General features: G+C 50.0%; 1 protein-coding gene across 1 annotated transcript in view; it reads left to right on the plus strand.

Moving 5' to 3' along the window:
* The first annotated feature begins 90 nt into the window (after positions 1-90).
* LOC125554806 (quinone oxidoreductase PIG3-like) overlaps positions 91-23,370 on the plus strand; it is a 32,161-nt gene continuing 8,881 nt past the window's right edge. The window contains exons 1-5 of the mRNA XM_048718216.1: positions 91-155; positions 4,181-4,495; positions 11,049-11,279; positions 11,363-11,513; positions 16,658-16,662. Of these exons, the coding sequence (XP_048574173.1) occupies positions 91-155; positions 4,181-4,495; positions 11,049-11,279; positions 11,363-11,513; positions 16,658-16,662 (767 nt within the window). The remainder of the gene's footprint in view (positions 156-4,180; positions 4,496-11,048; positions 11,280-11,362; positions 11,514-16,657; positions 16,663-23,370) is intronic.

Below are 23,370 nucleotides of genomic sequence, written 5' to 3' on the forward strand. Positions count from 1 at the left end.
TGTCAGCAGAAGGGTCACTATGCCAACAAATGCTTCAATCAGAGGCGTCTTCCTCCTCCTTCTCCTCCTGTGAGATCTGCTAGCACCGCAATGGTCAAGCATAACCCCAAGTCTGCAAAGGTTAACTTGATAAACACAGCTCAGGCAGAGGACTCGTCAGATGTGATAATGGGTAACCTTCCTGTTAACGATATTCCTGCTAAAGTTCTTTTTGACACTGGTGCATCGCATTGTTTCATCTCGAGACCATTTGCATTTAAGCATGAGTTGCCTTTCCAAGTTTTTCCTAGACAGTCATCAGTTGTTTATCCGGGTAAATTCATGAATGCAAGCTCTATGACCCCGGATGTTACTATCACGTTGGGCGACTATAAGTTTCTATCCTCTCCAGTGGTTCTTGGTAACTCGGATATTGATCGTATTCTCAGAATGGATTGGCTTTCTAAGCACAAGGCTCGGCTTGATTGTGCTGCCAGGCAGATTCAATTGACACATTCGTCTGAGGATGTAATCGTCTTTGCCGCTCGTGATGATACCATTCGACTGCTTTCTCTCAACGAGAAGGGCGAGCTGGATGCCATTTCTCAGATTCCAATCGTTTGTGAATATCAAGACGTCTTTCTAGAAGAGTTTCCAGGAATGCCTCCGCACCGGCCAGTTGAATTCGTCATCGATCTTGAGCCTGGCACAGAAGCTGTTTGCAAACGTCCTTACAAGCTTGGACCTGAAGAGTTGAAGGAGCTGAAGAAACAACTCGATATTCAAGAGCGTATGGGTCTCATCCGACCAAGTTCTTCTCCATGGGGTTGTGGTGTTCTTTTCATCAAGAAGAAGGATGGAATAGACCGACTTTGTGTCGACTACCGTCCATTGAACAAGAAGACCATAAAGAACAAGTACCCACTTCCCAACATCAACGAGCTGTTTGAACAACTCAAAGGTGCTCAAGTATTCTCCAAGCTTGACCTCCGCATGGGCTATCATCAGATTCACATTCGTGAAGAAGATATCCCCAAGACAGCATTCAGAACAAGCTATGGTTCATATGAATACACTGTCATGTCTTTCGGCCTTGTCAATGCACCTCCAACATTCTCTCGCATGATGAATTTCATCTTCAACGCCTACACAAATGACTTCGTCTTGGTCTACCTCGATGAAATTTTGGTCTTTTCCAAGAACAAGGAGGATCATGCCAAGCACTTGAGATTGGTGCTGTATAAACTCAAAGAACATCAGTTCTATGCGAAGTTTTCAAAGTGCGAGTTTTGGCTCGATGAGGTTCTCTACCTTGGGCATATCATCTCTGCCAAGGGCATAGCTGTTAATCCTGAGAAGGTGTCTGCAATTGTGAATTGGGAACTGCCTCAGAACGTGAAGCAACTCCGCAGCTTCCTTGGGCTCGCAAGCTATTGTCGAAGGTTCGTTGAGAACTTCTCTGAGATCGCGAAGCCTCTTTCCAACCTTCTCCAGAAGCATGTGAAGTATGTCTGGTCACCTGAATGTGACATCACTTTCAACACCCTGAAAGAGAAGTTAGTCACTGCTCCAGTTCTGACTCCTCCTAATGAATCCAAACCGTTCGAGGTTTTTTATGATGCTTCCCTTCAAGGTCTTGGTGCAGTGTTGATGCAAGAGAAGAAAGTTGTGGCCTATACCTCTCGCCAGTTGAAGCCCAACGAAAAGAACTACCCCACTCATGACCTCGAGTTGGCGACAGTTGTCCATGCTCTTTTAACATGGAGACATCTCTTATTGGGAAGAAAAGTGGACATCTTCACTGATCATAAGAGTCTCAAGTACAACTTCACTCAACCAAACCTCAACCTCAGGCAGACTTGTTGGGTCGAAATGATTCAAGAGTATAATCCGAGTATTGAATATACTCCAGGCAAGGCCAATGTAATTGCTGACGCATTGAGCAGGAAGGCTTACTGCAACAGTCTGATTGTCAAGCCTTACCAACCCGAGCTTTGTGAAGCTTTCCGCAAACTCAATCTCCAAGTTGTTCCTCAAGGATTCCTTGCCAACCTCCAAGTCTCTCCTACTCTGGAAGATCGGATTCGCGAGGCTAAACTTCTTGATGCTATGGTGAAGAAGGTGAAGATTGGGATTGCCAAGAGTCAACACAAGTACAAGTTCTATTGTCTTGATGATAAGGATACTCTATTCTTCGAGGATCGCATTGTTGTGCCTAAAGGTGACCTTCGTAAAGTCATTATGAACGAGGCTCATAATTCACTCCTCTCTATTCACCCTGGAAGTACAAAGATGTACCAGGACCTCAAGTAGTCGTATTGGAGGACTCGAATGAAGCGCGAGATTGCTTAGTTTGTGAATGAATGTGATGTCTGCAGAAGAGTGAAAGCAGAACACCAACGACCAGCTGGTCTCCTCCAACCTCTTGCCATTCCAGAATGGAAGTTTGACCATATTGAGATGGACTTCGTGACTGGATTTCCAATGTCCAAGCGTGGCAATGATGCTATCTTTGTTGTCATCGACAAACTCACTAAAGTGGATCATTTTCTTCCTATCAAAGAGTCTATCATAGCAGCTTAGTTGGAAGAGCTATATACCTCCAGGATTGTCTCTCTACACGGCATTCCGCAGTTGATATCTTCAGACCGTGGCAGCATCTTCACATCTAAGTTCTGGGATTCTTTTGAGAAGGCCATGGGTACCAACATTCGCTTCAGCACAGCTTTTCATCCTCAAACCAGTGGCCAAGTCGAGCGAGTAAATCAAATTCTTGAAGATATGCTCAGGGCTGGCATCATCTCCTTCAGTATGAAGTGGGAAGATTGTCTTCCATATGCCGAGTTCTCCTACAACAACAGCTTCCAAGCGAGTTCGGGCAAGGCCCCATTCAAGATTCTCTATGTCAGAAAGTGTCGTACTCCTCTTAACTGGTTAGAGACTGGTGAACGTCAACATCTTGGAAATGACTTGATCACAGAGGCAGAAGAAATGTGCAAAGTCATTCGTGAAAATCTCAAAGCCGCGCAATCGCGCCAGAAGAGTTACTATGATAGCAAGCATCGTGACTTGGCTTTCGAGATCGGAGACCATGTCTACCTCCGTGTCTCTCCTATGAAAGGTACTCATCGCTTCGGGATCAAAGGGAAGCTTGCCCCTAGATACGTGGGTCCTGTCAAGATCATTGGCAAAACAGGCGATCTCGCCTATGAACTTGAGCTTGCCTCCAACTTTGCAAACGTGCACGACATGTTTCACGTGTCTCAGCTCCGCAAGTGTTTCAAGACTCCTGACCGCACCGTCGACTTCGAAGAGATTGATCTCCAAGAAGACCTGTCTTATCATGAGCACCCAGTTGCTATTCTTGAAGAAACTGAGTGCAAGACTCGCAACAAGTCTATCAAATTCCTGAAAGTCAAGTGGTCACATCATTCCGACCGTGAAGCCACCTGGGAACGCGAGGATCACCTCCGTTCTGAGTACCCGGAGTTTTTCCAGTCCTAGATCTCGGGACGAGATCCTTTCGTAGTGGTGGAGTGTTGTAACACCCCGTATGTAACGTGCCATATTTGTATTCCAACTCTTGCCGTTTCCGGCACTAAGTTATGATATTTCCTCGTTGTCGGGTTTTTGTCTTCTTGTGCTTTTGTCTTTGTCATGCATCTCATATCATGTCATCATGTGCATTGCATTTGCATACGTGTTCGTCTCATGCACCCGAGCTTTTTCCCCATTGTCTGTTTTGTATTCCGGCGCTCCTATGTCCTCCGGTGTCCCTTTCTACCTCTTTTCGTGTGCGGGTATTAAACGTTCTCGGATTGGACCTAGACTTGCCATGCAGCCTTGGTTTACTACTGGTAGACCACCTGTCAAGTTTCGTGCCATTTGGACTTCGTTTGATACTCCAACGGTTAACCGAGGGACCGAAAAGGCTCCTTGTGTGTTGCAGCCCAACACCCCTCCAAAGTGGCCCAAAACCCACCTAAACCCCTTCCATCATCTAGGTCGTTCGATCACGATCGCGTGGCCACAAACCGTGCTCAATTTGAAGCCTCCTAGCTCCTCCTACCTATAAATATAGCCTCTCCCCCGAAATTCCGGATCTTTTCCCCCCAAACCCTAGCTCCCCGCTCCTCCGCCGCGCCGGACACGTCCGGAGCGGACCGGACGCGTCTGCCGCTGCCGTCTCTGCTAACCGCAGCACGCCAAGTGTCCCAGCTGGCCTCCCACCGCCGCGGCCCGCCGCAGCCCGTGGTCGGCCCTCCCGCCGCCTGTGGTCGGCCCTCCCGCAGCCCGACCGGGCCCCGAAGCCCATCGCCTCTCCTCCGCCCGCGCGCCTCCCATCTCCTCCCACGCCGGCGAAGAACCCCGCCGCCACCGCGCCGACCACCGCCGCCATCCGCTCCTCGCCGCACCGACGCGAGCTGCCCCGCCTCCGACCTCCTCTGGCTGCCTACGACCTCACCGGCGCCGCCCCGCACCTCCTCCGGCCGGCCACCGCGTCCCCGCAACTCCGGCAAGCTCCATCGGTAACTCCGGTGAAAAGTGAACACGGCGAGCGCCTCGAAGTCCGCACCGCTACAGTGCCCGGCCCGATCCGGATCTGGATCTAAAAAACCCTAGCGGTTGACTTTTTTCCCTCTCCTCCAGATATTTTTGCATATTTTCATCATGTCATAACTCATCATCCGTGGCTCCGTTTCGGGTGCGTAGCATATCGAAATGTTCGTCTCGACGAGTACTTCATTTCATCTCATTGCATCATGTTCATTTGAGCTCATCTTGATGCCCTAAATGTTGTTGGAAGAGTGCTAGTTTCTGTTAGTTTCAGATTCATATTAGTAATTGGACATTTGTCATTTTTGCTATGATTAACGTGTGCCTCCTATGAATTTGAGCCATACATGTGTTTTGAAGTATGCCATGCCATCTTTACAGGGGTGTATGCCATGTATTTTTGTGATCTCTATGGTAACTAGCACAAGCATGCAAAGTAGTCCTTGTAATGTTGCTGATTTCAGGGACTTTGAAATATTCGAAGTCTTTGTCGTGTCAATATTTTTATGCCATGTATTCATGTTGCTACCGAGTGATCTGTGCCTCTTTTGAGCATGATCGGTAAGGATGTTTTGTAGATATGATTGTGCTCTATCCATCCATGTCTTTGTTTGCAGTTATGGAGCACCCTAGCTTGAGTCAATCGAGCTCTACTTTTGCTATAAAATGTTCCTGGCAGAATGTTTACATGTTAAGCATTTTTGCCGAGCTTGTTGTAGTTGATCCATACATGCTTTGTTGTTGTTGTTCTTGCCATGTTTAGCTTCTATGCTATGTCTACTTGCTGGGTGTATGCTGAGTTTATCATGCCATGCTTTGTGGTGAGTGCATCGAGCTCGTAAACATGCCTACTTGATATCTGTTTTGCCATGTTCCAGTTTTCTACTAAGTCTGAATCTGTTAACGATAATTGCTATGTTCACATGGTTGCCATTGTATTTTCTGATCCCTTTTGGCTTATGGTCACTAAGGGACTTTTGTTGTATGCTTTGAGTAGATTCATGCCATGCCTTACTTTGCCATGATATGTTCCTGTAGCATGTTGTTATCTTGCTCTAAACATTGCTTCCTGATGTTAAATTCCTGACTTGGTGTTATTTTCACTAAGTCTGTAACCTGATATCTTTTGCACTTTTGCCATGCTTGTTTGAACCTGCTATTGAGTGAATTAGCCGTAGCTCAGTGTTCATCTTTTGTCAAGCATCTTGAGTGGATCCCTTCCATGTATTTTGTTGCTATGTTAGAGTGCTGTAGCATGTTGTTCTTGATGCATTTAGATGGCCTCGTGCTGTTAATCGCAGCTTTGTGCCATATTTGTTTTGCTTGCCATTTCCAAACCGTGCATCCGATTCCGGTGATCTTTATATCAATTTCGAACGAAATCAACTCATATTTCTAGTGGCACTCTTGGTTTTCCAAGTTGAGTCTAGGTTCAATCATTCCTTTCCGAAACATACATATGCATCTCATATCACATCCCGCATATCATGTCATGTTTTGCATCATGTTGTTTGTGCATTGCACGTGGTTGATTGTGTCTCCCTTTGCTTGTGTTATTGCTTTGGGTAGAGCCGGGAGACGAGTACGTGATCAAGGAGCCCGTTGAGTACGTTTACGAGGATCAAGCGAACGTCAACTCGGAGAACTTTCTAGGCAAGATGACCATACCCTCAAAATCACTTCTATGTTTGCTTGCTAGATGCTCGCTCTTTTGCTATGCCTATGCTACGATACCTACCTCTTGCTTATCATGCCTCCCATATTGCCATGTAAAACCTATAACCCACCTTGTCCTAGCAAACCGTTGTTTGGCTATGTTACCGCTTTGCTCAACCCCTCTTATAGCGTTGCTAGTTGCAGGTGAAGATTGGAGTTTGTTCCTTGTTGGAACATGTTATTGTTGGGATATCATTATTATATCTTGTCTACTTTAATGCATCTATTCACTTGGTAAAGGGTGGAAGGCTCGGCCTTATGCCTGGTGTTTTGTTCCACTCTTGCCGCCCTAGTTTCCGTCATACCGGTGTTATGTTCCTTGATTTTGCGTTCCTTACACGGTTGGGTTATAATGGAACCCCTTGACAGTTCGCGTTGAATAAAACTCCTCCAGCAAGGCCCAACCTTGGTTTTACCATTCACCACCTAGCCTTTTTCCCTTGGGTTACGCGGACTCAAGGGTCATCTTTATTTTAAGCCCCCTGGGCCAGTGCTTCTCTAAGTGTTGGTCCAACCTGAGCGATGTCCGGGGCTACCAGGGGCAACTCAGGGCTGGCCTACCTGACGTCTGGCTCATCCGATGTGCCCCGAGAACGAGATATGTGCAGCTCCTATCGGGATTTGTCGGCACATTCGGGTGGCTTTGCTGGTTTAGTTTTACCATTGTCGAGATGTCTTGTAACCGGGATTCCAAATCTAATCGGATTGTCTTGGGAGAAGGAATATCCTTCATTGATCGTGAGAGCTTGTGATGGGCTAAGTTGGGACACCCCTGCAGGGATTTGAAATTTCAAAAGCCGTGCCCGCGGTTATGTGCAGATGGGAATTTGTTAATGTCCGGTTGTAGAAAACCTGAACCTTAACTTAATTAAAATGAGTCAACTGAGTGTGTGGCCGTGATGGTCTCTTTTCGGTGGAGTTCGGGAAGAGAACACGGTCTCGTGTTATGCTTGAACGTAGGTTGTTCTAGGATCACTTCTTGATCATAGTTCTTTGACCGTGCCTTTGCCTTCTCTTCTCGCTCTCTTTTGCGTATGTTAGCCACCATATATGCTAGTCGCTTGCTGCAGCTCCACATCATACCTTTTACCCTTCCTATAAGCTTAAATAGTCTTGATCATGAGGGTGTGAGATTGCTGAGTCCCCGTGACTCACAGATTACTCCAAAACCAGATGCAGGGACCGATGATACCGCTCCAGGTGATTCTACTGAGCTCAAGTGGGAGTTCGATGAGGACTCAGGACGATACTATGTTTCCTTTCCAGACGATCACTAGTGGTGCCCAGTTGGGGCGATCGGGGACTTTGTCGCATTTGGGGTTGTTCTTTATTTTGGTTCCGTAGTCGGACCTTGATTGTATCTGGATGATTGTAATGATATTTATGCTATTGTGTGACGTGGCGAGTGTAAGCCAACTATGTATCTCTTTTCCTTTATTCATTACATGGGTTGTTGTGAAGATTACCTCACTTGCGACATTGCTTACAATGCGGTTCTGCCTCTAAGTCGTGCTTCGACACGTGGGAGATATAGCCGCATCGTGGGTGTTACACTGAAGTGTGGTTCAGTGAGATGATCAGCAACCAACAATGTCTAGTAGCGAGTAGGATTATAATTTTTTTCTCGAATATGCACAAACATGCCGTTACATTTTGGATTACAATGCTTTGCACCCCACCTCCACCACCACACTCACCTATAAAGTGGACTACTCACTCTCGACCCACCTTGTCAATGCCCCAAAGAAGGGGTCCAAATCTCCTATTAATAGGCCCGCCTGCCTCCATACTTGAGCCTTGGTGATCATCCTATTTATCACATGACGTACCGATGGTGAGGATCATAATATATTACCATAAAAATGCCTGCATCTGCATGCGCAGCACGAACTGACTAGGGGCTTGTTTGGATTACCGTTTTGCTTTTAAATACACTTGCAAAGAATACACGTCTCAGCCCGCCGTTTCGCTTCCGTCCGGAAATGGCTCAGCGGCCGGTACGATACACGTCTAAGTTAAACACCTCCGTATTGAATTACACCGATTCCAAGCACGGCCTAGAGGCCTTTCCTGATATGCATGAGGTTTGGCAAGGATGGTTTTGGGATAGCAAAACAATCATCATGTTGGTACTTTGGATGCCCCTGGTGCGAAGAGAGAGACCACACATTTTTTTTCTTTTCGAAAATAGGAGACATCCCTTGGAGAGAGACCACACATGGAATCCTAGTGGGTTAACATGCAAAGTTTTCATAAAAAGGACCACGAATAGCATCACTAGGCATGTGCGGTGAACATGTAACTGCGAGAGACATATACTACAAGGAATGCAGTTATCCAGCAACTGAGCTAAAAAAACGGCAGAGATCAATAAATGGGAGGTTCTAGTGGGTATAGTACAACATAAATCTGTAGCGGTGCACATTAATACTCCAATAAAATTAGGGCAGCCATGAATCTACTAGTACCACAGTACTGCGCACACAGTAATTACACGGAATCGTGTCGGTATCAGGATCAGGATCAGAATCAGAACCAGAATCCGTGACTCTGCAGTAGTATCTTTTTGCCCAGGCAGTAAATTTGGGGAAAGTGAGATTGGTCGACTGATGAACTAACAAACCAACCAACCGATCGGTCAATAATCAAGGTTTACCTCCCAGCAGGACGTGAATGTTGGTCCGGGCAGATCTGCGGTAAAGATCTCCGTTGGAGGGGAGAAATAAACAGAAAGAAGACTACTGCTGACTATGAGCCGCGCCCACCCGAAATCGCCACAAGTAGCACAGAAACTAAATCCCCCACTTCAACGGTGTAGCCAAAAGCCCAAAACCGTGGATTCACCTCGCCGTCCTCGCCAAACCGTGAATGATTTTGTAGGGATAAACTTTCTTTTGCCATGTTATTTTGAGAATACATGATTGCTTAGTTATTATGCTTCAAGTATTATTATTTGTATGTCAATATTAAACTTTTGTCTTGAATCTCTCGGATCTGAATATTCATGCCACAACAAAGAAAATTACATTGAGAATTATGCTAAGTAGTATTCCACGTCAAAAAATCTGTTTTTGTCATTTACCTACTCGAGAATGAGCAGGAATTAAGCTTGGGGATGCTTGATACGTCTCCAACGTATCTATAATTTTTTATTGTTTCATGCTATTATATTATCTATTTAGGATGTTTAATGAGCTTTATTATACACTTTTATATTACTAGTACAAATGCTCATGCGTTGCAACGGGCTAAAAATATCATAAAACCTGCTCCGTGTGATAGTACGCGTCATTTCTTATATCCAATTCTGATAAACATCGATATTAAGTTTACAATGTTATCGCTTTTCAGAATATGACCGTGGATGTAAAGAAGCCACCTTAACATCTTTCATCTAATAGAAGAGTAGTGGTTTATGGAGTAGTCTAGTACTCGTTTTATTTTTTAGTTCTCGAAAAACACAAATATTTCTTCATTTTAAAATAATTAAAGAATTTTGAAATTTTTAATATTTTTATTATAATTGAAACATGTTTTGGAGATCAACATTTTTTAAACACATGGAATAGTGGTGCATTGTCTAATCATGATGTTTGTTTCTTTTTTAGTTTTAGTGTCCCAGTAGCCAATCAGTATGAATTTGTGAGGGACCCAAATAAAGTCAAATTCGAACTTAAAATTTTTTAGCACCAATCCAGCAAGTGTGCATAGGTTGGAGGTTTTTACCAGTCCGTGAAGATCAACTAAGTGAGATGGAGATTTTTTCCCTGTCTGTGAAGATCCAATCTGCACCATTTATTAGTTATGGAAAAGGAAAACAATTACTCCCTTCTTCCCAAAATAAATGTCTTAATCTTAGTACAACTTTATATTAACTCTAATACAAAGTTAAAACAATTATTTTTGGACGGAGGGAGTACCATTCAAGGTGGCCCCTAGCTAGCTAACAAGTTGGGTTGTCGGCTGATTACACACGTTCTCTCCGATGTTTTGCTTCGTCAGTTTTTGTTCCGCGAGTACCCACCCCATTGCTAAGTCACTTATCCATTCCCCACCCTGATACCACACGACCTCCCATGCGATGGATGCGCCGCTGCTGCCTCCTGCGCCCGCCGGATCCCTCGCTCCCCAAAAGCTCCACCACCGCCGGGACACCCACGCTCCCCCGCGCGCCACCGGATCCCCCTCTCCCAGCTCGACCACTGCCAAGACATGCGCCGCCGGGACCCCTCCCCCACTACTGGCTGCTCATCTCTCTCTTCTCTCTCTCTCTCTCTTCTCTTCTCTCTCTCCCTCTCTTCTCTCTCTCCTCTCTTCTTTTCTTCTCCTCTCTTCTTTTCTTCTCTATTTCTTTGCTAAAAGGCGCGACGGACAACCAAAAGCGATGTGTGCTTTATTATTAGATAGAGATAGATGATATCTTATATATTATTATTAGTAGTATTATTATATTGTGATTATTATTACTATAATATATTTTTACGTATAGATACGTGCACTTATTTGAGAATGGAGGAAGTACGGTTGAATGGCAGGTGTCTAACCACGTCTCCACAAATGCACGTTTTGCTGTAACCACATTTTGCCATCGAACTTTCTTGGGACGGATCTAGTTGGAGAAACCCGACCCTACATCCGAGTAGAGCCCGCTCAAAAAGAAAAAAACACGAGTAGAGCCGAGAGCAGAGCCATAGAGCAGTGGCCTGTGCACGCGGAGCTACCGAGAGACCGAAGCAGGAAGCAAGTGAGGTGAGCGCAGGCGGACGAATGCGATGATGATGGTGTTGGCGGCCAAGTCCCGGCGGGCCGAAGGCGCTGCAGGTGCGCGAGGTCGAGGACCTCCCGGCGGCGGGGGAGGGTGAGGTGCTTGTCGGGGTGGCCGCCACCGGCGTCAATCACGACGACACGGTCCAGCGGCGGGGCCGGTACCCGTCGCCGGCCGGTGCCTCGCCCTACCCGGAGCTCGAGTGCTCTGACACCAATGTCACGCTCAGGGCCAATGACTCCCCACACTGGGCCGTCGGTACCAGGCGCCCAGCGTGCCCCCATGGTGAATTTGGTGATGGCCACTGCTGCTCTGGACCTCACTTTTTGCATATGCTCTTGCATTGCAGGTGTGCGCGCCGCTTACCGGCGGCGGGTATGCGGTGAAGGTGGTGGTTTCGGCGGGGCAGGTGCTCCCGGGGATGGAGGGGGTGTCACTGACTGACGCCGCCAGCTTGCCTGAGGTGGCCTGCACCGTCTGGTCCACCGTCTTCATTGTTGGGGAACGCAGTAATTTCAAAAAAATTCCTACGCACACGCAAGATCATGGTGATGCATAGCAACGAAAGGGGAGAGTGTCGTCCACGTACCCTCGTAGACCGTAAGCAGAAGCGTTATTACAACGCGGTTGATGAAGTTGTATGTCTTCACGATCGACCGATCCTAGTACCGAACGTACGACATCTCCGCGATATGCACACATTCAGCTCGGTGACGTCCCACGAACTCACGATCTAGTAGATCTTCGAGGGAGAGTTCCGTCAGCACGACGGCGTGATGACGGTGTTGATGAAGCTACCGACGCAGGGCTTCGCCTAAGCACTGCTACGATATGACCGAGGTGGATTATGGTGGAGGGGGGCACCGCACATGGCTAAAAGATCAATGATCAACTTGTGTATCTATGGGGTGCCCCCTCCCCCGTATATAAAGGAGTGGAGGAGGGGGAGGGCTGGCCCTCTCTATGGCGCGCCCTAGGGGAGTCCTACTCCCTCCGGGAGTAGGATCCCCCCCTTCCAAGTAGGAGTAGGAGAGGAAGGAAGGAGGTGAGAGGGAGGAAGGAAAGGGGGGCCGGCCCCCTTCCCAATTCGGATTGGGCTTGGGGGGGGTGCATCTCCCTCTTTTCCCTTCCCTCTCCTCTATTCCACTAAGGCCCAATAAGGCCCATATACTCCCCGGCGAATTACCGTAACTCTCCGGTACTCCGATAAATACCCGAACCACTCAGAGCCTTACTGATGTCCGAATATAGCCTTCCAATATATCGATCTTTACGTCTCGAACATTTAGAGACTCCTCGTCATGTCCCTGATCTCATCCGGGACTCCGAACAACCTTCGATACATCAAAACACATAAACTCATAATACCGATCGTCACCAAACGTTAAGCGTGCGGACCCTACGGGTTCGAGAACTATGTAGACATGACCGAGAGTCATCTCCGGTCAATAACCAATAGCGGAACCTGGCTTCTCATATTGGTTCCTACATATTCTACAAAGATCTTTATCGGTCAAACCGCATAACAACATACATTGTTCCCTTTGTCATCGGTATGTTACTTGCCCGAGATTCGATCGTCGGTATCTCAATACCTAGTTCAATCTCGTTACCGGCTAGTCTCTTTACTTATTCCATAATGCATCATCCCACAACTAACTCATTAGTCACATTGCTTGCAAGGCTTATAGTGATGTGCATTACCGAGAGGGCCCAGAGATACCTCTTTGATAATCAAAGTGACAAATCCTAATCTCGATCTATGCCAACTCCACAAGTACCATTGGAGACACCTGTATAGCACCTTTATAATCACCCAGTTACGTTGTGACGTTTGGTAGCACACAAAGTGTTCCTCTGGTATTCGGGAGTTGCATAATCTCATAGTCAGAGGAACATGTATAAGTCATGAAGAAAGCAGTAGCAACAAACTAAACGATCATCGTGCTAAGCTAACGGAATGGGTCAAGTCAATAACATCATTCTCTAGTGATGTGATCCCATTAATCAAATGACAACTGATGTCTATGGCTAGGAAACTTAACCATCTTTTATTCAATGAGCTAGTCAAGTAGAGGCATACTAGTGACACTTTATTTGTCTATGTATTCACACATGTACTAAGTTTCCGGTTAATACAATTCTAGCATGAATAATAAACATTTATCATGATATAAGGAAATAAATAATAACTTTATAATTGCCTCGAGGGCATATTTCCTTCAGTCTCCCACTTGCACTAGAGTCAATAATCTAGTTCACATCTTTATGTGATTAGTTCACATCTCCATGTGACTAATACCCAAAGGGTTTACTAGAGTCAATAATCTAGTTCACATCGCTATGTGATTAACACCCAAAGAGTGATCATGTTTTGCTTGTGAGAGAAGTTTAGTATACGGGTCTGCAACATCCGTATGTATTTCACAAATTTCTATGTCTACAATGCTCTGCACGGAGCTACTGTAGCTAATTGCTCCCACTTTCAATATGTATCCAGATCGAGACTTAGAGTCATCTAGATCGATGTAAAAATCTTGCATCGATGTAACTCTTTATGACGAACTCTTTTATCACCTCCATAACCGAGAAATATTTCCTTAGTCCTCTAAGGATAGTTTTGACCGTTGTCCAGTGATCTACTCCTAGATCACTATTGTACTCCCTTGCCAGAATCATGCTAAGGTATACAATAGGATTGGCAAACAACATACTTTATAGAACCTATGACTGAGGCATAGGGAATGACTTTTCATTCTCTTTCTATTTTCTGTTGTGGTCGGGTTTTGAGTCTTTACTCAACTTCACACCTTGCAACACAGGAAAGAACTCCTTCTTTGACTTTTCCATTTTGAACTATTTCAAAATCTTGTCAAGGTATGTATTCATTGAAAAAACTTATCAAGTGTCTTGATCTATCTCTATAGATCTTGATGCTCAATGTGTAAGCAGCTTCATCAAGGTCTTTCTTTGAAAACTCTTTTCAAACACTCCTTTATGCTTTCCAGAAAATTCTACATTATTTTCGATCCACAATATGTCATTCACATATACCTATCAGAAATGTTGTAGTGCTCCCACTCACTTTCTTGTAAATACAGGCTTCACCGCAAGTCTGTATAAAACCATATGCTTTGATCACTTTATCAAAGCATATATTCCAACTCCGAGATGCTTGCACCAGTCCATAGATGGATCGCTGGAGCTTGCTTACTTTGTTAGCACCTTTAGGATCAACAAAACCTTGTGGTTGCATCATATACAACTCTTCTTTAAGAACCATTAAGGAATGTAGTTTTTGACATCCATTTGCCAGATTTAATAAAATACGGCAACTGCTAACATGATTCGGACAGACTTTTAAGCATCGATACGAGTGAGAAAATCTCATTGTAGTCAACACCTTGAACTTGTCGAAAACATTTTGCGACAATTCAAGCTTTGTAGATAGTAACACTACTATCAGCGTCCCTCTTCCTCTTGAAGATCCATTTATTCTTAATGACTCACCGATCATCGGGCAAGTCAATCAAAGTCCATACTTTGTTCTCATACATGGATCCCATCTCAGATTTCATGGCCTCAAGACATTTTGCGGAATCTGGGCTCATCATCGCTTCCTCATAGTTCGTAGGTTCGTCATGGTCTAGTAACATGACTTCCAGAAAGGATTACCGTACCACTCTGGTGCGGACCATACTCTGGTTGTCCTACGAGGTTCGGTAGTAACTTGATCTGAAGTTTCATGATCATCATCATTAGCTTCCTCACTGGTTGGTGTAGAGATCACTAGAACTGATTTTTGTGATGAACTACTTTCCAATTCGGGAGAAGGTACAATTACCTCATCAAGTTGTACATTCCTCCCACTCACTTCTTTCGAGAGAAACTTCTTCTCTAGAAAGGATCCACTCATAGCAACAAAGATATTTCCTTTCGGATCTGTGATGGAAGGTGTACCCAATAGTTTCTTTTGGGTATCCTATGAAGATGCACTTTTCCGATTTAGGTTTGTGCTTATCAGGCTGAAACTTTTTCACATAAGCATCACAACCCCAAACTTTAAGAAACGACAGCTTAGGTTTCTTGCCAAACCATAGTTCATACGGTGTCGTCTCAACGGATTAGACGGTGCCCTATTTAATGTGAATGTAATTGTCTCTAATGCATAACCTCAAAACGATAGTGATAAATTGGTAAGACACATCATAGATCGCACCATATCTAATAAAGTACGATTACGATGTTCGGACACACCATTACACTGTGGTGTTCCAGGTGGCGTGAGTTCTGAAACTATTCCACATTGTTTCAAATGAAGACCAAACTCGTAACTCAAATATTCGTCTCCGTGATCAGATTGTAGAAACTTTATTTTCTTGTTACGATGATTTTCCACTTCACTTTGAAATTCTTTGAACTTTTCAAATGTTTCAGACTTATGTTTCATCAAGTAGATATACTCATATCTGCTCAAATCATCTGTGAAGGTAAGAAAATAATATCCTCGCCGCGAGCCTCAACACTCATCGGATCGCATACATCAGTATGTATTATTTCCAATAAATCAGTTGCTTGCTCCATTATTCCCGAGAACGAAGTCTTAGCCATCTTGCCCATGAGGCATGGTTCGCAAGCACCAAGTGATTCCAAAATCCCATTAGCATGGATTTTCTTCATGCGCTTTCCACCAATATGACCTAAACGGCAGTGCCACAAATATGTTGCACTATCATTATCAACTTTGTATCTTTTGGCACCAATATTATGAATATGTGTATCACTATGATCGAGATTTAACAAACCATTCACCTTGGGTGTATCACCTCAGAAAGTTTTATTCATGTAAACAGAATAACAATTATTCTTTGACTTAAATGAATAACCGTATTGCAATAATCATGATCCAATCATATTATGCTCAACGCAAACACCAAATAACATTTATTTTAGGTTTAACACTAATCCCGAAGGTAAAGGGAGCGTGCGATGGTGATCTTGTCAACCTTGGAATCACTTCCAACTCACATCATCACCTCGCCCTTAACTAGTCTCTGTTTATTTTGCAACTCCCGTTTCGAGTTACTAATCTTAGCAACTGAACTAGTATCAAATACTGAGGGGTTTGCTATAAACTAGTAAAGTACACATCAGTTACATGTATATCAAATATACCTTTGTTCACTTTGCCATCGTTCTTATCTGCCAAGTATCTAGGGTAGTTCCACTTCCATTGATCATTACCTTTGCAGTAGAAGCAGTCAGTTTCAGGCTTGGGTGTAGCTTCGGGCTTCTTCATGGGAGTGGAAACTTGCTTGCCATTCTTCTTAAAGTTCCCTTTCTTTCCCTTGCCCTTTTACTTGAAACTAGTGGTCTTGTCAACCATCAACACTTGATGCTTTTTCTTGATTTCTACCTTCGCCGATTTCAGCATCGCGAAGAGCTTTGGGAATTGTTTCTGTTATCCCTTTCATATTATAGTTCATCACGAAGTTCTAGTAACTTGGTGATAGTGACTAGAGAACTCTGTCAATCACTATCTTATTAGGAAGATTAACTCCCACTTGATTCAAGTGATTGTAGTACTCAGACATTCTGAGCACATGCTCACTCGTTGAGCTATTCTCCTCCATCTTGTAGACAAAGTACTGTCAGAGGTCTCATACCTCTTGACACGGGCATGATTATGGAATACCAATTTCAACTCTTAGAACATCTTATATGTTCCGTGGCGTTCAAAACATTTTTGAAGTCCCGGTTCTAAGCCGTAAAGCATGGTTGTCAGATTTCGGGTTTCAGCAGACCCTTGAGGTTCGAACACTGGGGTGCGCGCGGAGATTTCGCCTCCTACCTACCTGCTCCCCTCCGCCTCGCTAAGATCTAAGCTATGGGAAGAACGACACAAGAGACACATGGTTTATACTGGTTCAGGCCACCATTGTGGTGTAATACCCTACTCCAGTGTGTGGTGTGGTGGATTGCCTCTTGGGCTGATGATGATGAACAATACAAGGAAGAACAACCTCGCGAGGGTCTGTTCTTGGCTAGGGGGGACGAACTGCTAGGGGGAGTTCAATCACCCTTCTCCCTCTCTCGGATCTCGATCCTCCTTCCTACTATGGTGGCTAGTCCTATTTATAGAGGCCCTGGTCCTCTTCCCAAATATCGAGCGGGAAGGGAGCCAACAATGGCGGGCTAATTTGAAGGGGGACAGCTAGTACTAGCTATCCTGACAAAAGTAGTCTTCGCCTGCACAAAGCTCTAGTGGTGACGCCGTCTTGGGCTCCACAATGACCTCCGTCTTGCAGTCCTCCTGGTCTTGGTCTTGTTGCACCGAAATGGCAACCTTTGCCTGATGCCTCAATACTCCGCGGCTGCGCTTGCTCCCTTTGCACCAAAGAGGAAAGGAGGACACTGCGCGGGCTGGCGCCCGCCTGGTGCCTTTGGTCGTCATGGCTTGCGTCACGGGCACCTCGTGAGGTACCCCGCCTTGATCTCTCCGCCTCCTCACGAGCCAGCCTGATGAGGCCGTGCCTAAGGAAGCTTCGTGTTGTCCGCCCCGCGAGGCTTGGCCCCTCGCGAGGGTCTTGGGTCTGTGTTGATGAAGATGGGCCGTGCTGGGCCCCCCTTTGAGCCACGCCGCAGGCCGCAGGCAGGCAAGTCTGGGGACCCCCGTTCCCAGAATGCTGACAGTAGCCCCCGGGCCCAAGGCGCACCCGGACTTGGCCGTGCAGGGAGGTAGAAGGGCAAGGGCGAAGCGCCGCGGGCCCTAACAGCCTGCGGCCTTGGGCGCCGCGTGGCGGTTGATTGGACGTGGGCGGAACTGTTCCCCCACGCCCCCTTATTTTGCGCCATGCTAGGCGGACTCGTAGTTGTACACATCCGCTCCCCTTTCTGTCGCTCGAGCACCCTCTGTCCTTCCTCCGCTCGAACTCCAGCTTCTGTTTTCAACCCAATCTCGAACTTTCCCCCCTTCTTCCCATCGCCATGGCTCCGACGAAGAAGGGAAGGGGGAAGCAACCCGTGCCTCCGCCTTACCCGCCGCCGTTGGCGGCCCCCGCTGAGGGCTTGGGCAAGGTCAGCTCGGCTCTGGCCACTATCTTCAACGAATGCGGGAGGACGACGGCCTGGCCCGCGTCCCACTTCTCCATCGACAGGATAGTCACCGAGGACCCGTATTTCGCCGACGCCCTGTGGGCGGGTCTGGTTCCTCCCTTTTCTAATTCCTTCAATGCCGTGCTTTCCCACTATCAGATCCACATGATGCATCTGGGTCCTGAATCCATCACCCTCCTTTCGGTCTTCGCCTTTGTTTGCGAGGCTATGATGGGCATCCTTCCTTCGGTTGCCTTGCTGTGCCACTTCTTCTCGCTGCGCCTTGTCGACCCTACCCAATGCTGGGCGTGCGTGAGCTTCGTTGCCGCGTTTGAGACAGCGGCCTCTGGGATTGACTTCAAGCTCCCTCTGCCCGCGGCTGGGTTCCGCGAGCGGTGGCTGTATGTGGATGCAGGGGTGCCCAGCCCCCTGCTATCGGAGCCAACTTCGCCTGCTGTCCCCAATTCGGGCTGGGGCCAAGAGACGCTTGAGAGCCCCCGGCTTGTCTTCGTCTGGCACCGCTTCACGTTCCTGAGGTCGCTTGGCGTGACAGCGCCCAAGGTGGTGAAGGAGTTCCTGCTACGCCGCGTTGCTCCTCTCCAACGCCACTCCCGCCGGATGTGGGCCTTTAGCGGGCGCGATGATCGTATGAGGCTCCAGGAAGAGGACCTGACGCCTGAAGTGCTGAGGACAGCGCTCTTGACCCTGACTGGGGACCCCAACCCTGGCAGCATCCAGCAGGGAGGGGCCTTGCTGTACCTCTGCCAGAGCAGGGGCGATTTTGTGAAGCAGATGCCTATCTTTGATGAGTGGGGGTCGCGCCCCGCCGGCCTCCAGGGACCTCGCGAGAACCCAGTGATGGTGACTGCCCTTCCAGTCGGCCACGGCGACTCTTCCTCAAGCGGCGGAGCAGGGAGGCATGAGGCGCCAGAGGCCGAGGGGGCTCCCAGCGGGGTGACAGCGCAGGGCGATGCTCATGAGGGAGCGGCTCCTGGGGCCCGTGCCACTGAGGCCGAGGGTGGCAAGCAGCTGCCCTCAGCGTCTGTGAATGAGGCCCCTGAGGCTCCAGCTGCTTCTCTTGGCGAGGCGATTGGCAGTGCGCATCAGGCGGGCGCCTCTGACGCAGATCGCCTTCACGCTCCGTCTTCGTCGCAGGTTGATCCCTGCGCCCAACTCTTGGGCCGCTTCCGCGTGGACTTTGAGGCCCTCCGGAAGAGAAGGGAGGCCCTGGGCGACGATTACCCTTGTCGCCTGCTGAAGCGTAGGAAGTACTTCGCCACTGATGAGTAAGCCTTCTCCTTTCCCAGCTCCCGATCCTTCTGTTGCTTTTACCGACCCTTGCTTCGCAGGCCCCTTCCAGCCGAGCTCGCGGAGACGGCTGAGATGCCGTCCCCCTTGGCTTCGCCCCCTCCACCGTCCTCAAGCGCTCCTAGCAGCAGAGCCCTTGTGGTGAGGGCGATCGGAGAGGCAAACCGTCCCGAGGCGCATCGTGGCCCTGCGCACCTCGCGATCCTCCTTCGCAGGCCTTCTCGTGGCATAGCCAGCCTGCTGTGGGCTTCTCGCCTGATCGTGGACTGCGATTGGCTGAGGCGCTCCCTGCGCTCTTCACCTGGGGACGGGCTGGCTCCAGGCCGGGCTTCTGGCGTGGCGTGCCCGACCGTCGCGAGGGTGCCAGCCCCCAGCCCCCTGCCCGGAGGGGGAGTGCTGATTCGTGGCCCCCGGCGCTTGCTTGGGGCAGACGATGGTGTGGAAGACGTGCTCGAGCGCGCTCGGGAGCATCGCGCTCTCCGCCAAGGATACCTTCGAAGGGCGGCTGACGCGGTAAGCCTGCTTGGTGAGGAGCTTGCTGATGAAGACGCGCGCCTTGAGGCCAAGGGCCTGCGCCTGGATGCAGAGAGGCGCGAGCTGGAGGGTGCCATCGCCCTTGCACGCCGTCAGCGCGATCTTGACGACGTAGAGGCCAAGGCGTCGCTGGTGGCCTCTCAGGAGGCCCGATCTTGGGCCGCCGAGGAGGCCCAGGAAGCTGACCGGCGGCGAACGGCGGCGAAGGAGCGGGCTCGGGAGCTCCTGGCCTGGTGCCACTCACTGGAGGAGCAGGTGGAGCTGCGCGAGGCAGCCCTCGCGTCGATGAAGGTGGCCTCTGGCGACTCAGCTGAGTTCCAGAAGCGTGAGGAGGCGCTGACGCTGGAAGCCGCCGAACGTTCCCGCGAGTACGAGCGTCTGGAGACGAGGGAGCACTTGGTGATGCAGGCGGAGGATGATATCGCTGCACAGGAAGCCCGTGTCCTGGAGGAGGTCGGACGCCGGGTGGCGATGGCGCATTTGAACCTCGAGCACGAGTTCGAAGAGAAGCTGGGGTTGATCCGGGCCGAGGCTGAAGGCAGGATTGCTGCCTTGAGGGCCAAGCTGGAGGAGGCGACGCGGCGGGCCGATGCTTTACGGGCCGCCCTTGAGGTGGCGCAAGGTGAGTTAACCGCCTCCCAGGCCGAGGTGCTCCTTCTCCGCCAGCGGGTGGAGGAGGCTGAGGTCGTTACACGCCAGAATGCGGACGAGATACGTCAGCGGCGGATCCTGGAGCATGAGCACGGCCCCATGCTCACCACGCTCCGGGAGAGAGCCAACGCAGCCTTGGGAAACATCTGCGAGGCGGTTGTTGGCGAGCCGCACGCAGTCAACTACGCCGGCAATCTTCAGTTCTTCACTGACGTGGTGACGCAGCTGGAGGCGCGGTCGGTCAGGGCTGACAGGTTGGTGGAGGAGATGAGCCGCGCCCTGCTCGGGCGCGCCTTTTCTCGCGTCTTCAGCCATCTCCAGAACATGGATCCCCACTTTGATTTCGACGCCGCCATCGCCCCAGTCCCCCAGGCCATCCGAGACGATCTGGCGCACTGGGTGGAAGACAATGTGGATGCTCTTATTAGGGCCTTCGCTTCAGACAACGACGGCGTGATCATGGCTGCCCACGAGGGCGGTGTGGTGAACGGCCCGGACGCTGCTGGCGGCGACGCAGACAGCGATGGCGAGTTCAGCGACGCCAGCAACGGCTCGGGTGGTGCTCCAGAGGACGCATTGGGGGATTTATCTGACTGATTGTGCATCGTTCTTACTTCCTTACCCTGCATGAATAGAACTCAGGTTTTGGCCTGATGGCGGTGAGAGCATTTTGGAGGGGGAGCCCCTTATGTAAAACTTGTGTTCATCGTATTAGTAGACGCTACATTGCCCATGCGCCCGCGCCAAGTGGTTGGCTTAAGCGACGCGCTGGTCGGCTAGTTTACCTTTGTCCCGTGCTGGCCCTGAGGTAGCCCGTGGGAGGCTACGATGTCCTGAGTGTTCCCTGATTGAATCCGTAGGATCTGCAGTAAAACACCCTCCTGAGAGGACGCGGCGGCGACAGTCTAGGCTGCGCGCAAGCTAGGCCTGACCCGGCTCGCGAGGGGCTCACGAGGGGAGGCAGCTGAGGTGAAGTGGTAACTAAAACGCGAGAAATTGCTCGAACGAGACTAAGCACCCCTTCCCCGAACACACGCAAATCTCAAATTCGAATCCAACTTGAATCCAGCGGGGGAAAGCGACAACCAAAGGGAAAAGCAATGAAAGCAGACAAAAGGCCGCGTCCGGCACCTAATCTAGTCTTGGACGTCTTCTCACCAGCGCGGAGCTAAGTGCTGCCACTAGGCGTGGGAGGGAGCCCCAGGGCCTGAGGCCGGCACCCCTGAGACTCCGGGGCGTGTACAGCCCCACTCATTATTACGTGAGAGTGTCACGGGGCGGCGAGCTTCACAGGCACTGGGCCTTCTTCACAGGTACCGGCCTTGCTTCATATGGCCAGACGAGGGCCCCGCCTTGCACCACACTCTAGTGCCATCAACGACGACCGGAAACCAGGACGTCGTCGATGGGGTAGAGCGGTCGCCAGCGGTTCCCCCGACGACCACGGGTCCTTCGCCAGGGGCAGGCCCTGAGGCACCTCCCCAGCGGAGGGCCTACCTCCTGAGAACACCTTGCTCCGAACGTCACGGTGGTGATGTCGGATCTCGGCCCCTCTCCTGCAGCCCCCTGCGCCCTCCTCTCGAGGGGTAGGAGACTGTGGGAGCGGGGCAACTGCTCGTTGTGGCGACCTGCACCTCCTGCGATCCATGGTTAGCGTATGCCTGCTCCTGAAGAATTAGCGGTACCCGATAATCGTTGCCTCCAGCGTGCCCAGTGGGACTGTCCCGGGACTCCTGGAAGGGCTCAGCTTCTGGCGCCTCGTCCCCCCAGCTTGGGCTGAGGGGCGAGCCTTGTTCGCCCTCGTGAGGGTGTCCTTGGTCCATCATGAGGGGCACGTATTCTTCTGGTGCCGTCATCCTGAAGGCCGTGCCGTGGTGCTCCGCGAGCCACGCAGCTCTGCTTGACGCGCCCACCGTGGGGTGGTAGCGCGGCTGTCCACTGGGGCCGTGGGTCGCGTCGCGCCCTCCTTCTTCGCGGACCGGGAGCGGGGGCAGCACCGCCGCCGGTCCGGTACTGACAGCGTCGCTGGCGTTGGAGTAGATTTGGAGCCCGCGGGCGCGCGCGGAGCCCCCGCGCGGGCCGCCCTGGGCTTGAGATGGGAGCTGGGTGCAGAAGGGGTGAGCCCCCGAGGCGGCAAAGCCCAGGAGCTCTGCCACCCGCTCCAGCAGCACGTCGCGGCCGCCCTCCAGCAGCCTGCACTACAGCAGCTCTCGGGCCACCGTGAGCGCGGCTCTTGAGTTCGCCTGCTCCCGGCGGGTGTATGGTGTCGTGGTCGCGGCGTGATTGGAGGCCCTTGCTGCTGACCGCGCCTGCCGCGGTGTGAGAGCTGTCGAAGCCTGTCCGCGTCGCCCGCGGCCCGCAGCGCCCTGCGGACCGCGAGCTGCCTGGGGCACGGGGTCGCCCGAGGCGAGCGGCTCTGCGCGGGCGGGCCACGCCGCCCATGGATCCGGGTTGCCCGCCTGGTCGACGGACATGGCGATGACGACGCGACGGGGCGCGAAGCGGTAGAAGGTGGATTCCGGCGCACCCCTACCTGGCGCGCCAAATGTCGAATTTCGGGTTCCGGCAGACCCTTGAGGTTCAAACACTGGGGTGCGCGTGGAGATTTCGCCTCCTACCTACCTGCTCCCCTCCGCCTCGCTAAGATCTAAGCTATGGGAAGAACGACACAAGAGACAGGGTTTATAATGGTTCGGGCCACCATTGTGGTGTAATACCCTACTCCAGTGTGTGGTGTGGTGGATTGCCTCTTGGGGTGATGATGA

Source organism: Triticum urartu, chromosome 4, assembly GCF_003073215.2.
Source record: "Triticum urartu cultivar G1812 chromosome 4, Tu2.1, whole genome shotgun sequence".
Taxonomy (NCBI): Eukaryota; Viridiplantae; Streptophyta; class Magnoliopsida; order Poales; family Poaceae; genus Triticum; species Triticum urartu.